Source organism: Giraffa tippelskirchi, chromosome 8, assembly GCF_054371585.1.
Source record: "Giraffa tippelskirchi isolate mGirTip1 chromosome 8, T2T-mGirTip1v1.2.pri, whole genome shotgun sequence".
Taxonomy (NCBI): Eukaryota; Metazoa; Chordata; class Mammalia; order Artiodactyla; family Giraffidae; genus Giraffa; species Giraffa tippelskirchi.
The window spans coordinates 82,939,656-82,955,115 of record NC_137282.1 but is presented as its reverse complement, the minus strand read 5'-3'; the positions used below and the strand labels follow the sequence as shown (position 1 = coordinate 82,955,115).

General features: G+C 38.4%; 1 protein-coding gene across 11 annotated transcripts in view; it reads right to left on the bottom strand.

Annotated features, from left to right (window-relative positions):
• Positions 1-15,460, bottom strand: part of WDR70 (WD repeat domain 70) — a 320,625-nt gene that overhangs the window by 86,534 nt on the left and 218,631 nt on the right. For all 11 annotated transcript variants that reach the window (XR_014062734.1, XR_014062733.1, XR_014062731.1 and 8 more), the window contains 2 exons: positions 14,774-14,858; positions 12,528-12,666 (listed from right to left, as the gene is read on the bottom strand). Coding sequence is in view for 7 of the 11 variants with exons in the window: in XM_081522027.1 (XP_081378153.1) it covers positions 12,528-12,666; positions 14,774-14,858 (224 nt within the window). In the remaining 4 variants the exon portion in view is untranslated. The remainder of the gene's footprint in view (positions 1-12,527; positions 12,667-14,773; positions 14,859-15,460) is intronic.

Below are 15,460 nucleotides of genomic sequence, written 5' to 3'. Positions count from 1 at the left end.
CGTGATATAATCATAGAAAATGAACACATGAAGATATTCAAGTCTCCCACGTTGCAGGTGGATTCTTTATCGACTGAGCCACCAGGGAAGCCCATGAATACTGGAGTGGGTAGTCTATCCCTTCTCCAGGAGATCTTCCCAACCCAGGAATCGAACTAGGGTTTCCTGCATCGCAGGAGGATTCTTTACCAGCTGAGCTACCAGGGAAGCCCTCACTGGTCATCAGGAAAACACAAATTATAACTATGATGAGAAAGCATTTCAAACATCTGTTTGAAGGTATAAGATAAAAATGTTACAATACAATGTTGGTGAGGATGCAGAGCAAGTAAAAAACACATATACTGTTGGTGGGAATGCAAAATAATACTGCTTATCTGAAGACGGCTTTGAAGTTTCTTATAAAAATAAATATACATTCACAATATGATCCAGCAAGCCTATTAGGTATTTGCCCTGGAGAAATGAAAAATTATGTTCACACAATGAATGATTGTTATTGTTGTGGTTTAGTTGCTAAAGTCATGTCCAACTCTTTTGCAACCCCATGGACTGTAGCCTGCCAGGTTTCTCTGTCCATGGGATTTCCCAGGCAAGAATACTGGAGTGGGCTGCCGTTTCCTTCTCCAGGGGATCATCCTGACCTAGGGATCTAACCTGTGTCTCCTGCATTACAGGCAGATTCTTTGGGACTGAGCCACCAGGGAAGCCCACAAATGAATGCTTACAACAGTTCTATCCAAAATCTCCCCAAATTAAAAATAATCAAACGCCCTTTAATAGATAAACAAACTGTGCTATATTCATACAGTGGAATGCCACTCAGCAATAAAATGTAACAAGTCAGTGATACACACAACTGACCTGGATGAATCTCAAAGGATGCTGCTGAAAGAAGTTGATCTAAAAAGGTTACACACACTATGAGTCCATGTACATGACATTCTTGAAAAGTCAACACAAAAGGGATAAAGAACAGACCAATGAATACCAGGGATAAGGAGCCGAGAGCGGGAGAGGGGTGAGAGTGTAACTAGAGGGATGGCAGAGAGGAGGGTTTGGGGGTGAGGGAACTGTTCTGTATTCTGATTGTACTGATGGGGCTACAGGAACCTATAGGGGCCAACAATCACCTTAAAAATAATAAATAATCAGTACTACTAAACTTGTTCCTTTCATTTTCCTTATGTAAAACATTTTAAGATTTAATAAGGTAGATATTGGGCTTCCCTGGTGGCTCAGCAGGTAAAGAATCCACCTGCAATGCAGGAGACACAGGTTCAATCCCTGGGTCGGGAAGATCCCCTGGAGTAGGAAATGGTAACCCACTCCAGTATTCTTGCCTGGAAAATTCCAAGGACAGAGGAGCCTGGTGGGCTACAGTCGGTCGCAAATAATCAGACATGACTAAGCGATTAAACCACTACCACCGCTAAAGTAGATATTAACAGTTAAACCACCATGAAATTGTTAATTTCTTTTCTTTCTACTCTCACATGCCTACAGATGAACGCTCAACTTCACTCTTTAAATCCTGAGAACTACTGTCCTGGAACATCCATAGCATAATACTATTAGGTGCAATGAGAAGTAATTTAATCACACCTTACAGACAGCAGTCTGGTGTCCTATACACTGTGAGGTTAACTTAGCAGGAGATTCCAGCTGAGTTCCAGTCACTGTTTAAACTGAACTCTGGTTTGTATGCTGCCTCCTTCAGGAAATATCAAGAAAGAGTTTAGTAAGTCAAATCACAAAAGTAGTAAAATCGCAATATTGCTTTTTCATCCTAGCCCAATGGCATCTCTTTTCATTGCTAATTAAAGAAAATATTCTTACAGAAAGTAGCACTGACTGATCATTGTGCTTTACAGTAAAGCATTATCCTAGTTACCAGGCTGGAAATTAGCTTAGGACCCGGGAAAAGGGCAGTACAGGAAAAAAAGAACCATGTAATTGCTGTGCTGGCAAACTGACACTAAAACTCCATCATCCTCTATTTACTCCCAGGTTCCCTATCAAATATTAGTATACCTCAGAAGGCCAGGAAATACACAGTGTACACACACCCTTTTTTGTTCCCAGTGAGTAAATGCTCAATAAACCTAGGTTGAGTATACTGTCTTATCATTTGGCAATGGGAGAAGAGACACATTTTACTAAATACAAACATACTGATCAGGACCCATCTAGAATTTACATTGTGTAATCTTCCCAAGAAAGTGAATTTCATTAAGCTGATATTGCTTGATTCAAAATGATACATAATTCAAAGCAACTGCTATTTCCTAACCAACCAAGCAGCCTGATTGCTCTTTAATAAAAATCAGATAATGGAAAGCTAGTTTAATTCAAAGCCCATTTTTTTCCATTCCCTTGTGCTTCACATTAAAAAAGGTTTCACTGTATTTTAGAAAGCAGATAAGTGCCAAATATAGCCTTTCTTTCATTTTCAGTTGGCATTTGCACTGCCTATAGCTCAAGTTCCCTGTGTGTACTATTTTCCTTAAGTTCCTGACTGGGCAAAGAGACCGCTTGACTTCTCTATTTCTAGAAAACATTTAAAGAGGTGCGATTCGGCCTGAGCTGGTACTAGTAAGACAGATTGTTAGTCTATTTCCAGTACAAAATGGAAGAACAGAGGAGTTCTTCAGCTCCTTCAGAGACAAGCGTTCACAGGTACAGCTTCATTAATTCATTAAGTTCGAAGTAAATTCCCAGACTAGCTATATCTGTATTCAAATATGAGAACAAAGACACATTCCAAAGCCAATTCTGAGGACTCTCTGGAATATCCATTCATTTGAATGACCCTTCTGCTCTCCTTCACATGTACAAATAACATGGGGTCACTGCAGTGTGAAGAGTCAGATGTCCCTTACACTTAGTAAGATAAATAGCTAGATTCATAAAGGGCTATTACTTCATGGCCCCATTATATCCATTTATCTCTCTTCAATATCTTTGGATTTAAGAAAACAATATTCTCTCCTAATAAGAACACAAAAACTTTTATGTGAAATGGAAGTGGTAATCCTTTCATTTTATATGTTGCATGTCATATTATATATTAACACATATAGCAATTTTTTGGACAACAAACTTTATTAATGTAAATGTCGTATTTGGTATAGTCTATGGGTAATATGATAAGATATGATACTTTCTCAGTGATCCCTTCTATATTGTTATACTATTTTTATAATCAGAAAAACTCAAAATAAAAAAAAGCTAATCTGAGGTTTCCCTGGTGGCTCAATGGTTAAGAATCTGCCTGCCAATGCATGAGATAAGGGTTTGATCCCTGATCTGGAAAGATCCCACAAGCCATGGAGCAACTAAGCCCTTGTGCCATAACTACTGAGCCTGTCCTCCTAAAGTCAGGGAGCTGCAACTACTGAAGCCGACGCCCTAGAACCTGTGCTCTGCAACAGGGGAACCACTGCAATGAGAAGTCCATGCACCCACTGCAACTAGAGAGTAGCTCCTGCTCCCCACTTACCAGCAACAAAGATCCAGCACAGCCAAAAATAAATAAATAATATTATATATAGAAAAGGCTAATCTGATATAGTCCTCATTGCAATGTATATAGGAAGAATGTATGTACATATCAAGAATCAGATCTTACAAGGTGAAGAAAAATAATGTGAGCTCAAGTTCTCTTCAGAACTTCACCTAAATTAAAGAAGGAAATACAATTGGTATTTTTATGGAAATTTTTGTTTTCTTAAAGCAATCTCTTTTTTTTACACAATATGGACCTTACCTTCTCCTCAAATGCAGTAGGCTATCTTTATAAGTCAGATAAATAGGTCTGAAATAAGAAACTTTCCTACCTTTTGGTAAATATATAAACTATTACTTAATTAACATACTTTTAACAATAATCATGTATTTTGCAACCATGATAATTAAGGGTTAGAGACAATAGCCTGTAGATAGGTAGGCATTAAGTAAGTGTGCAGAATCCAAATCTCATCTCTCCGAGGTAAAGAAGATTCCAGAGAACAAACAATGGTAGAAACAAACAAAACTCTAAGATAATCCTTGTTCTTTGCTATCTAGTCTCTTCAATGGTTAAAAAATGTTCCTAAAGATAATCAAATATTCTTTAAATAATCAGAAATGAATTTTTGTCTTCCTTAAAAGACCTTTATTATAATCTTTCTTATATAGGTACTAGGATTCTCAGTCAACTTTGAAATGCCTAAGGCAGTCTAGTTGAAAATGCCAAATCAAATTTCTCTAACCTGCCCTTCTGTTCATCAGTCAAATGCTAGCCCGGCTATGCTAGGTGCTATAGCTATGTTTTAAAAATAGAGGTTTAATTTTTCTCTTTCTTTTCCTCACTTTGTTTGGTCGGCATTCACAGACACTGCTGCTGCTGCTGGTGCTGCTACTGCTAAGTCGCTTCAGTCGTGTCCGACTCTGTGCGACCCCATAGATGGCAGCCCACCAGGCTCCCCCATCCCTGGGATTCTCCAGGCAAGAACACTGGAGTGGGTTGCCATTTCCTTCTCCAATGCACGAAAGTGAAAAGTGGAAGTGAAGTCGCTCAGTCGTGTCTGACTCTTAGCGACCCCATGGATTGCAGCCTACCAGGCTCCTCCATCATGGGATTTTCCAGGCAAGAGTACTGGAGTGGGTTGCCATTGCCTTCTCCGGTCACAGACACTGAGGTCCCTCAAAAAACTACTTAAGCAAACAAACAAACTAGAAGAAAAGTCAGGATCAAGTAGGAAATTTCTGACTTTTTTCCTCCTTAAGGGAAGCAGATCTTAAGGGAAGATCTGCTATCTCTTAAATTACTGTCCAAAGTAACTGAGGAAAAGAAGCTCCATTTCAATAATGCCAGGTCAAACCAGCTTTATTTCACTATGCTTGCGTGAAAGAGCGTCAATGGTAATATGCTAGCACAATTGCATATACCATGTCCCTTGATTTATTTATGAGGGGAAAAAGGAAATTCTATTAGTTCTTTTGCAACAAAGTATAGTTTGATGAAAAATCACTAAGCTAATAATAATAGTTTAAAATGTATTTCAGAGCATTTCCCGAAATACTTGGAACTTTGAGAAGACCTAAAATTTCCTATGTTTCTTCTAAACGTAATTACTTTAAGAAAAAAATGATAGATCATGTCAAATTACATTTTGTCCATCCCTTTTCTCCAATGCTTTTTCCCACTTAAAATAGAGCAATGAACGTTTTTTACACAATATATAAAAACTCTAGGGTCCCCTCTTACACAAACACAAAAGCAAGCTTATAAACTCAAGATCAAATTATATTCTGGAATTTATCTTAAAAAAAGAGGCTACGCACATTACTCAAATTACAAAGAATTAGATGATAAATGAGGATATGAATTTTTTCAACTTGAAGAAACAAAATTAGACTACAAAGGAAACATCTAAAAATAATTTCAGCAGAAATGTAAAATGTCTACAAACAGCACAGAGTAAAATTAGTAAATATTAGACATTTGTCATCTGCTAGTTGAAGAGTGTTCAGATTCTCTACATTGAACAGAGAAAGAAAAATTTTCAAAAAATATGACAATGCAGAGTGTAACTAAAACATTTTTAAAAAATTTCTTTCAAAAATAAATATGGAAAATATAATTGTTATATTTTTTAAAGATATTTACTGTGAAGATTACAGGACAGTTTTTAGTTATTAGGAAATTAATTACACAGATTGTTAACATTCTCTAACTGAAAACAGTGTTTGGTTTCCTATATACGTTGTGAGCTTGGCATTCCAGTATATAACTATCTAGGGATTTATTTAGTTTTTAAAAAGACTGTGAGAAAATCATACCTCATTGAAGTAAATGGCTTTAGGACAGACCGAACACAACCACTGCCTGTGCCAGGTCGGATAAGCAAACAACTAAATGCTGATGTTAAGAATATAAGATGCTGTCTTCTATCTAAATTAAAACTCAACAGAGTAATAAGTACCTTATTATACCAGTGTGTGGCATTTCCAAAGAAATGACAATTCTGGTGTTTTTGTTCCTTAATAGTTACATTGACATTTCTTACAACAGGGATTTGAGAATCAGGTTTTTATTTATCTTATTAAATTAATTTTTATTGGAATATAGTTGCTTTACAATGTTGTTAGTTTCTGCTGTATAGCAAAGTGAATCGGCTATCTGTATACATATATACTCTCCTTTTTGGATTTCCTTCCAATTTCGGTCACCACAGAGCACTGAGTAGAGTTGCCAGAGCTATACAGCAGGTTGTCATTAGTTATCTATTTTATACATGGTAGTGTTACCTGTCAATCTCAATTTCCCAATTCATTCCACCCCCTCAACATCATGGTATCCATACCTGGTTTTTAATGACAAAAATACAATTAAATAAAAGAGGTGGGTTTTGGCCTCTCTAGCAAAGTGTCCAGCCTCTTTATCCATCCCAAAGAATGAATTTGTTTATCTTCTTACATTCCAAGATTTAAAACTTGAGAAAAAAGATCAAAGGGGCAGTTTAAAGTCCCTTTAGCAGACCATTTTACAATTTTACAATATAAACAGAAAACAATGCTGTCTGATGTTAACAACCAAAAAAAAAAAAAAAACCCCAGACAAATCCTAAATCAATAATTTAAAAGGCCACTTTAATGTGTATGGTTTTGTCCCTATTTGAAGCTCTCTCTTCATCCATCTATTAAAATGGATCTCAAAATCTGTTATCTGACTTTCTGAAGATAATTCAATATATGGTAAATTCTATTTCCTTAATGAACTCACTCTTCTGTTTGTTTCTTTTCACTTGCTCATCCCTGAAATGCTCTGGTTTCCCAGGGCTCATCTCCTCTAACCGTTATGCCCTTTTCTGTGATCACTAATCAGCAACCAACATTTCAACTGTGAACCATAAATACTTCTCCCCAAAACTGTGCTTTTTTTTCTTCTCAAGCACCAAAGTTATCTACTCATCTGTCTATTGAACATCTCCATCCAGACATCCTAAAGGTACTTTAAATTCAACATAACACCGACAGACTCAGTGTCTTTCTTCTAAAGCTTTTTTTTTTAAATCATAGGGAACATTGACCCAGTCTCCTAAAGTATCAGTTCAGTTCAGTCACTCAGTCGTGTCCGACTCTTTGAGACCCAATGAACTGCAGCATGCCAGGCCTCTCTGTCCATCACCAACTCCCGGAGTCTACCCAAACCCATGTCCATCGAGTCAGTGATGCCATCCAACTATCTCATCCTCTGTCGTCCCCTTCTCCTCCTGCCCCCAATCCTACCCAGCATTAGGGTCTTTTCCAACGAGTCAACTCTTCGCATGAGGTGCCCAAAGTATTGGAGTTTCAGCTTCAACATCAGTCCTTCCAATGAACACCCAGGATTGATCTCTTTTAGGATGGATTGATTGGATCTCCTTGCAGTCCAAGGGACTCTCAAGAGTCTTCTCCAACACCACACTTCAAAAGTATCAATTCTGCGGTGCTCAGCTTTCTTCACTGTCCAACTCTCACATCCATACATGACCACTGGAAACACCATACCCTTGATTAGACAGACTTTTGCTGGCAAAGTAATGTCTCTGCTTTTATTTTTTATTTTTTTCTTTTATTTTTTTTTTTATTTTTTTTTTTTAATAAATTTATTTATTTTAGTTGGGGGCCAATCACTTCACAACATTGCAATAGTTTTTGCCATACATTGAGATGAATCAGCCATGGGTTTACATGTGTTCCCCCTCCTGGACCCCCCACCCACCTCCCTCCCCATCCCATCCTTCTGGATCATCCCATTGCCCCGGCCCTGAGCCCTTGTCTCATGCATCGAACATGGAATGGTGTTCTGTTTCACATATGATAATATACATGTTTCAATGCTATTCTCCCAGAACGTCCCACCCTCACCTTCTCCCTCAGAGTCCATAAAATTGTTCCATGCATCTGTGTCTCTTATTCTGTCTCGCATATAGTGTCTCTGCTTTTAAATATGTTATCTAGGTTGGCCATAACCTTCCTTCCAAGGAGTAAGTGTCTTTTAATTTCATGGCTGCAATCACCATCAGCAGTGATTTTGGAGACCCAAAAAATAAAGTCTGACACTGTTTCCACTGTTTTCCCATCTATTTGCCATGAAGTGATGGGACCAGATGCCATGATCTTAGTTTTTCTGAACGTTGAGCTTTAAGCCAACTTTTTCACTCTCCTCTTTCACTTTCATCAAGAGGCTCTTTAGTTCTTCTTCACTTTCTGCCATAGGGGTGGTGTCATCTGCATATCTGAGGTTATTGATATTTCTCCCGGCAATCTTGATTCCAGCTTGTGTTTCTTCCAGCCCAGCGTTTCTCATGATGTACTCTGCATAGAAGTTAAATAAGCAGGGTGACAATATACAGCCTCGACGTACTCTTTTTCCTATTTGGAACCAGTCTGTTGTTCCATGTACAGTTCTAACTGTTGCTTCCTGACCTGCATACAGGTTTCTCAAGAGACAGGTCAGATGGTCTAGTATTCCCATCTCTTTCAGAATTTTCCACAGTTTATTGTGATCCACACAGTCAAAGGCTTTGGCATAGTAAATAAAGCAGAAATAGATGTTTTTCTGGAACTCTCTTGCTTTTTTGATGATCCAGCAGATATTGGCAATTTGATCTCTGGTTCCTCTGCCTTTTCTAAAATCAGCTTGAACATCTGGAAATTCACGGTGCACGTATTGCTGAAGCCTGGCTTGGAGAATTTTGAGCATTACTTTACTAGCATGTGAGACGAGTGCAATTGTGCGGTAGTTGGAGCATTCTTTGGCATTGCCTTTCTTTGGGATTGGAATGAAAACTGATCTTTTCCAGTCCTGTGGCTACTGCTGAGTTTTCCAAATTTGCTGGCATATTGAGTGCAGCACTTCCACAGCATCACTTTTGAGGATTTGAAATAGCTCAACTGGAATTCCATCACCTCCACTAGCTTTGTTCGTAGTGATGCTTTCTAGGGACCACTTGACTTCACATTCCAGGATGTCTGGCTCTAGGTGAGTGATCACACCATCATGATTATCTGGGTCGTGAAGATCTTTTTTGTACAGTTCTTCTGTGTATTCTTGCCACCTCTTCTTAATATCTTCTGCTTCTGTTAGGTCCATACCATTTCTGTCCTTTATCGAGCCTATCTTTGCATGAAATGTTCCTTTGGTATCTCTAATTTTCTTGAAGAGATCTCTAGTCTTTCCCAATCTGTTGTTTTCCTCTATTTCTTTGCACTGATCGCTGAGGAAGGCTTTCTTATCTCTCCTTGCTATTCTTTGGAACTCTGCATTCAGATGAGAATATCTTTCCTTTTCTACTTTGCTTTTCGCTTCTCTTCTCTTCCCAGCTATCTGTAAGGCCTCCTCAGACAGCCATTTTGCTTTTTGCATTTCTTTTCCATCGGGATTGTCTTGATCCCTGTATCCTGTACAATGTCACGAACCTCTGTCCATAGTTCATCAGGCACTGTGTCTATCAGGTCTAGTCCCTTAAATCTATTTGTCACTTCTACTGTATACTCATAAGGGATTTGATCTAGGTCATACCTGAATGGTCTAGTGGTTTTCCCTACTTTCTTCAATTTAAGTCTGAATTTGGCAATAAGCAGTTCATGATCTGAGCCGCAGTCTGCTCCTGGTCTTGTTTTTGCTGACTGTATAGAGCTTCTCCATCTTTGGCTGCAAAGAATATAATCAGTCTAATTTCGGTGTTGACCATCTGGTGATGTCCACGTGTAGAGTCTTCTCTTGTGTTGTTGGAAGAGGGTGTTTGCTATGACCAGTGCGTTCTCTTGGCAAAACTCTATTAGCCTTTGCCCTGCTTCATTCTGTACTCCAAGGCCAAATTTGCCTTTTACGCCAGGTGTTTCTTGACTTCCTACTTTTGCATTCCAGTCCCCTATAATGAAAAGGACATCTTTTTTGGGTGTTAGTTCTAGAAGGTCTTGTAGGTCTTCATAGAACTGTTCAACTTCAGCTTCTTCGGCGTTACTGGTCGGGGCATAGACTTGGATTACTGTGATACTGAATGGTTTGCCTTGGAAACGAACAGAGATCATTCTATCGTTTTTGAGATTGCATCCAAGTACTGCCTTTCGGACTCTTTTGTTGACCATGATGGCTACTCCATTTCTTTTAAGGGATTCTTGCCCACAGTAGTAGATACAATGGTCATCTGAGTTAAATTCACCCATTCCAGTCCATCTTAGTTCACTGATTCCTAGAATGTCGACATTCACTCTTGCCATCTCCTGTTTGACCACTTTCAATTTGCGTTGATTCATGGACCTAACATTCCAGGTTCCTATGCAACATTGCTCTTTACAGCATCGGACTTTGCGTCTATCACCAGTCACCTCCACAGCTGGGTATCGTTTTTGCTTTGTATACTCCTAAAGTATACATATACAAATAAATACTATATCTTGGAAATCTCACCTGCACATTTCAATAAAAATTAACTTCTAAAACCTGGTTCTGAATGTGTTATTCCTTTGCTTTAAAAAAAAAAAAAGGCCATAAGATAAAGTCATTTTCTTATCATGGTATACAAGGTCAGCTTACCTTTCCATCTCCAGATACTTCTCTCCTGCCTTACTCCTCAAAGACACACCTGCGCTCTACAGCATGCGTTACTCGCACTTTCCAAGTATACTATTCATTCATTCAATAAACAAGTGGTGTCTATGTGGTAGGCACTGTTCTAAGCATTGGGGATATTGCAGTGAACAAAACAGACAAAGTTTCTGCCCTCATGGGCTTACATCTTGGTGGAAGCATACAGACAAAAAACAAATATATAATAGGTGAAGTGGTGGTTAAGTGCTATGGAGAAAGAGATCTAGCTAGAAAAGCAATTCAGAGCAATACAGCAAACAGCATGATCTGTACACTTAGGACATCCAATCCACATGTCTTTAAAAGTACAATCATACTTCTATATCCCTTAATTTATTTACATTTCGATTTAAATTTTATTTTAAAAATATAACCCCATGAATAATACTGAGAGGCATAGTCATCGAGAGCCATTAAAAAAAATAAACATCTTATTTCTGGAGTAACCAATCATAATAATTTCATATTTTGAGATTAAAGTTGAAGACTTAATTAAATTAAGACTTAATTTAAGTCCAGGTTTGATGCATGAGACAAGGCGCTCAGGGCCGGTGCACTGGGACGACCCTGAAGGATGGGATGGGGAGGGAGGTGGGAAGGGGGGTCATGATGGGGCACATATGTACACCCATGGCTGATTTATACCGATGTATGGCAAAAACCACTATAATATTTAAAGTAATTAGCCTCCAATTAAAATAAATAAATTTTTTTTAACAGAGTGTTTTTCTTTGATTCCAGTCTTTCAGTTGGCTTCTGGATGCACCCCAACAAAGTATTATTTGTGCTGGCACATTTCAAATTATGTCATGAGACTAGAATCTATAAAACTTAGGCACTCATCTAGAATTAGTCTCATTGTCAGTTCACTGTCTCTAACTAACTACACCATGGCTTCACATTTAGGGCCTACAATTTAAGACTCCATAGTAATACTAGAATATTAGAGACAGGAACTTTTTCCTGGTGATTTAAAAACTGTGGTCCGATGGTCTGAATCATGTAAGTACATGGTATGTCTCAACTGTTTACAACAAGCTGAAACAACTGGAGAAACCTATAGAAGAACAATGCTTAAGACATAGGATATTATGAAAAGGATCTGATAGTGAGCCAAAGAAAATCTGCACAGACATTAATTGGCCTGTTTTGTACTCAAAAAATAACAATGATTTGCCTTCTCATCTAAACAATAATACATACTTTAAAAGACTTTAATGAGCTCAGATTTTCTTCTGGGAATCTTCACTATTATTGTATTACATACGGACGGCTCCAGTCTCTAGATATCAATGAATGGATGAATGCCTGCATGCTCACATGGTGGTGTTTTACTACTTACATACGTATGTAAAGAAAACTTAAGGGGGTGGGGATTTGGTAGTTAAATCTGAAATGCTTTAAACTTTCAATAACTAAACAGAAATTAAACTCAGTGGAAGCCGCACCTTACCTCAATGACACCTCTGACAAGGAAAATTCTGTCAAAGATTTCAAATAATGATATGCTTCATCACATTCTGAGGGTATAACTTTTCACTCTGTCCATAATGCCTGAATCCTTATAAACACGCACACCGTGGGAAGCTTCTTTCTGTATGCCACATGATGATCTGCCTCTCCTCTCCTGAAATTGCTTGGCAGAGAGGGTAAACGTCCCAGGCCGAGCTGAAATTCTGACTACGGTGTGCGCCCATAGGAAATACTGGGTCAGGAGGGGGGAAAGTGTAGGTAAGCCACTCTGCAATGTACTTATTAATAATTCCTGTACTGGAGAAAAAAAAGCAGCTACCACTGCACTGGAAGGGCAAGAGCTTATGTTCTGTTTCAAAACCAAAACCAAAGATGGCTAAGAGGCAAGCTTTACTTTCTTCTCAAGACTGGGAGGAAAGAAAGTACATACCGCATCTGTGATGTCTATTTCATACACCCTTTGGAAAGTCCTGCGCTCGAAGAAAACAAGTTTGCCGCTGCCACATCCTCTTTGAACAGATGTCCCAGTGACTATGAGTTTATCATCTGGACTGAAACAGCAGTCAGTCCTACAGACAACAAGTGTTTATAAGGTTAGGCTATACCCCACAATAGAGCAGCAGTAATGAGTGAGTTAAATAAAACATAAACAATATCACTGTAATAAGGAATAACTCTTATACAGGGTTTATAATACATCAGGCACTTACATCAATATCCCCATTTTACTGATGAGGAAACTGAGGCGGAAAGAAGTTAAATGAATCTTGTCCAAGATCACAAAAGTAAGTGGTGCAGCTGGGGTTCGAATTTAGTCTGACTCCAGAATCTGTGCTCTAATTTGTAAATATTATAATATCTTTTACTGTAAATAGAGTGTGGAAAAAAACTCAATATTGACATTGATCCTGTCTATACACAAATAGACAGTGTACGACTAATGTCTAAGTGGTAATGATTTTGACTAGTTTGAGAACTATTTTCATCAGCACTACCTCTCAGATACTTTGAGTTTTGTCAAGTCAAGCACCGAGCAATGAGGAGCAGCCTGCACTGCTGGAAACTAACTGATGGCTATGATTCAACGGCTCTTGAGGATGAGAGGTTCGGCCATCTGACCGTGAATAACCTAAGACATGAGCCAAAGACATTATGCAGTTAGCATTACTTGTAGCAGGCACTAGGCTCAAAACATTCATATTGGCTATAAATTCATGTTTGTTTGTCTATCCGTTTGTTTTAACAGATAAACACCATCGGCCACAGGCCATATTGGAGTTAGTGCTCTGATATTATACAGCTTCCTCCATTTGCTGCTTCCATTACCATTGTGCTCTCCTTGCTGGTCATCATTTAATACAGATGTGAAATTTTATTTCAACCAAAATAGAAAATTTTGCTTAGGCACCAACTGTGGGACTTAGAGATCAAATCTCAACCTCAGCTGCTTGCAGAAAAATCTTTAAAGCTTCAGTTATCAACTTAGCAGAATGGAGAGTACAGTGTTCACCTGCCCAGAGCAAGACAGTCTGAATAAGTGAAGGTTACCAAATTATTGATTGGAATGATGATAAGAAAAAATTGAGGAAATAATATATAAAGGTTCAGTAACTGTGAAAAATTGCTTTTATGGTTGTTGTTGTTCAGTCACTAAGTCATGTCTGGTTGTTTGAGACCCCATGGCTTGCAGCACACTAGGCTTCCCTGTCCTTCACTGTCTCCCAGAGTTTGCTCAGACACGTGTCCATTGAGTCAGTGATGCTATCCAATCACCTCGTCCTCTGTCACCCCCTTCTCCTCTTGTCCTCAATCTTTCCCAGCATCAGGGTCTTTTCCAATGAATCAGCTCTTCATATCAGGTGGCCAAAATATTGGAGCTTCATTTTCAGCATCAGTCTTTCTAATGAGTATTCAGGGTTGATTTCTTTAGGATTGACTGACTTGATCTCCTTGCAGTCCAAGGGACTCTCAAGAGTCTTCTCCAGCACCATAGTTCAAAAGCATCAATTCTTTGGCATTCAGTCTTCTTTATGGTCCAACTCTCACATCCATATATGACTACTGGAAAAACCACAGCTTTGACTAGATGGACCTTTGTTAGCAAAGTGATGTCTCCGCTTTTTAATATGCTGTCTAGGTTTGTTATAGTTTTTCTTCCAAGGAGCAAGTAACTTTTAATTTCATGGCTGCAGTCATTGCAGTGATTTTGGAGCCCAAGAAAATAAAATCTGTCACTATTTCCACTTTTTCCCCATCTATTTGCCATGAAGTGATGGGACCAGATGCCATGATTTTAGTTTTCTGAATGTTTAATGGTATGAGGATTCAAATTTTAAAATAAAGACAGGCCTATTCTGTCATTTATACACTATTAAAAGAACAATCCTTGAAAATGTTTTTACTATCCCAAGACCCTATGTGTGCACACAATGTATATATTCACACACACAAACACATGAACATACATCATTTCAACTTCAAAAATAAAATCTTATATTCTGGAGAACATACAAAATGAAAGGAAAAATAAACTACATCTTTCAAAAAGCCTATTTCAATCACTCTCTAGTTTCTTTTCTAGATGATCTAAGACATATACTATAAATTAACATGAAGATGAAGAAGGTACTTTACAATTCTCCTGAACTTATCAAATATTAAAAATATGCTACTTACATTGGGAACATTGTGGGAAGACCCGAGGCAGAAAAGAGTGGCTTATTAAACTGTCGGATGTCCCATAATTTTAATGTATCATCACCTGATAGAGGAATGAAAAAAAAAAAAGACAGAAAATAAATTTTGCAAAAAAAAAGAACCAGTTTCATGTTTAGAATTTGCTAAACTTAGTATATAACTTTAAGAATAGGATGGGTGAGAGGAGGTGGGGGGGTAGGGAAGGAGGGAGAGAGAAAGGAAAGAGGCAGGAGGGAAGGAAGAAGGAAGCAGATGCACATAACATGTTTTACTGTTTAACTGGGGAGCCTGAGAGCAGGAGTTGTGAGAACAGTAGACAGGTACAGGATAATGAACTAGCCTCCTAGAAATTACTTTCCAGATTGATGTAGCATCTGTAGGCTAGGAGGAACCCTGGAGAATCTTCTCTAAAGAGTGACTGTCTGTAGAGCAGATGGTAGTTTCCCTGTGGTGTATTTGTACAAAACTTGACTTCTTAAGAAGATATTAATTTAACAACCATCAGGACTGAAAATAGTGCAATTCACAACAGATTCTTTTTCCCACTCGTGTGTGGGTGAAACTATCCATTAACATTAATGAGGGTGAGCCACGTGATTCCATTCCCTGCAGGGTAACTCGATCTGTGCCTCTCATTCTTCACCTTGCTGGGGAGTACAGCTTTTC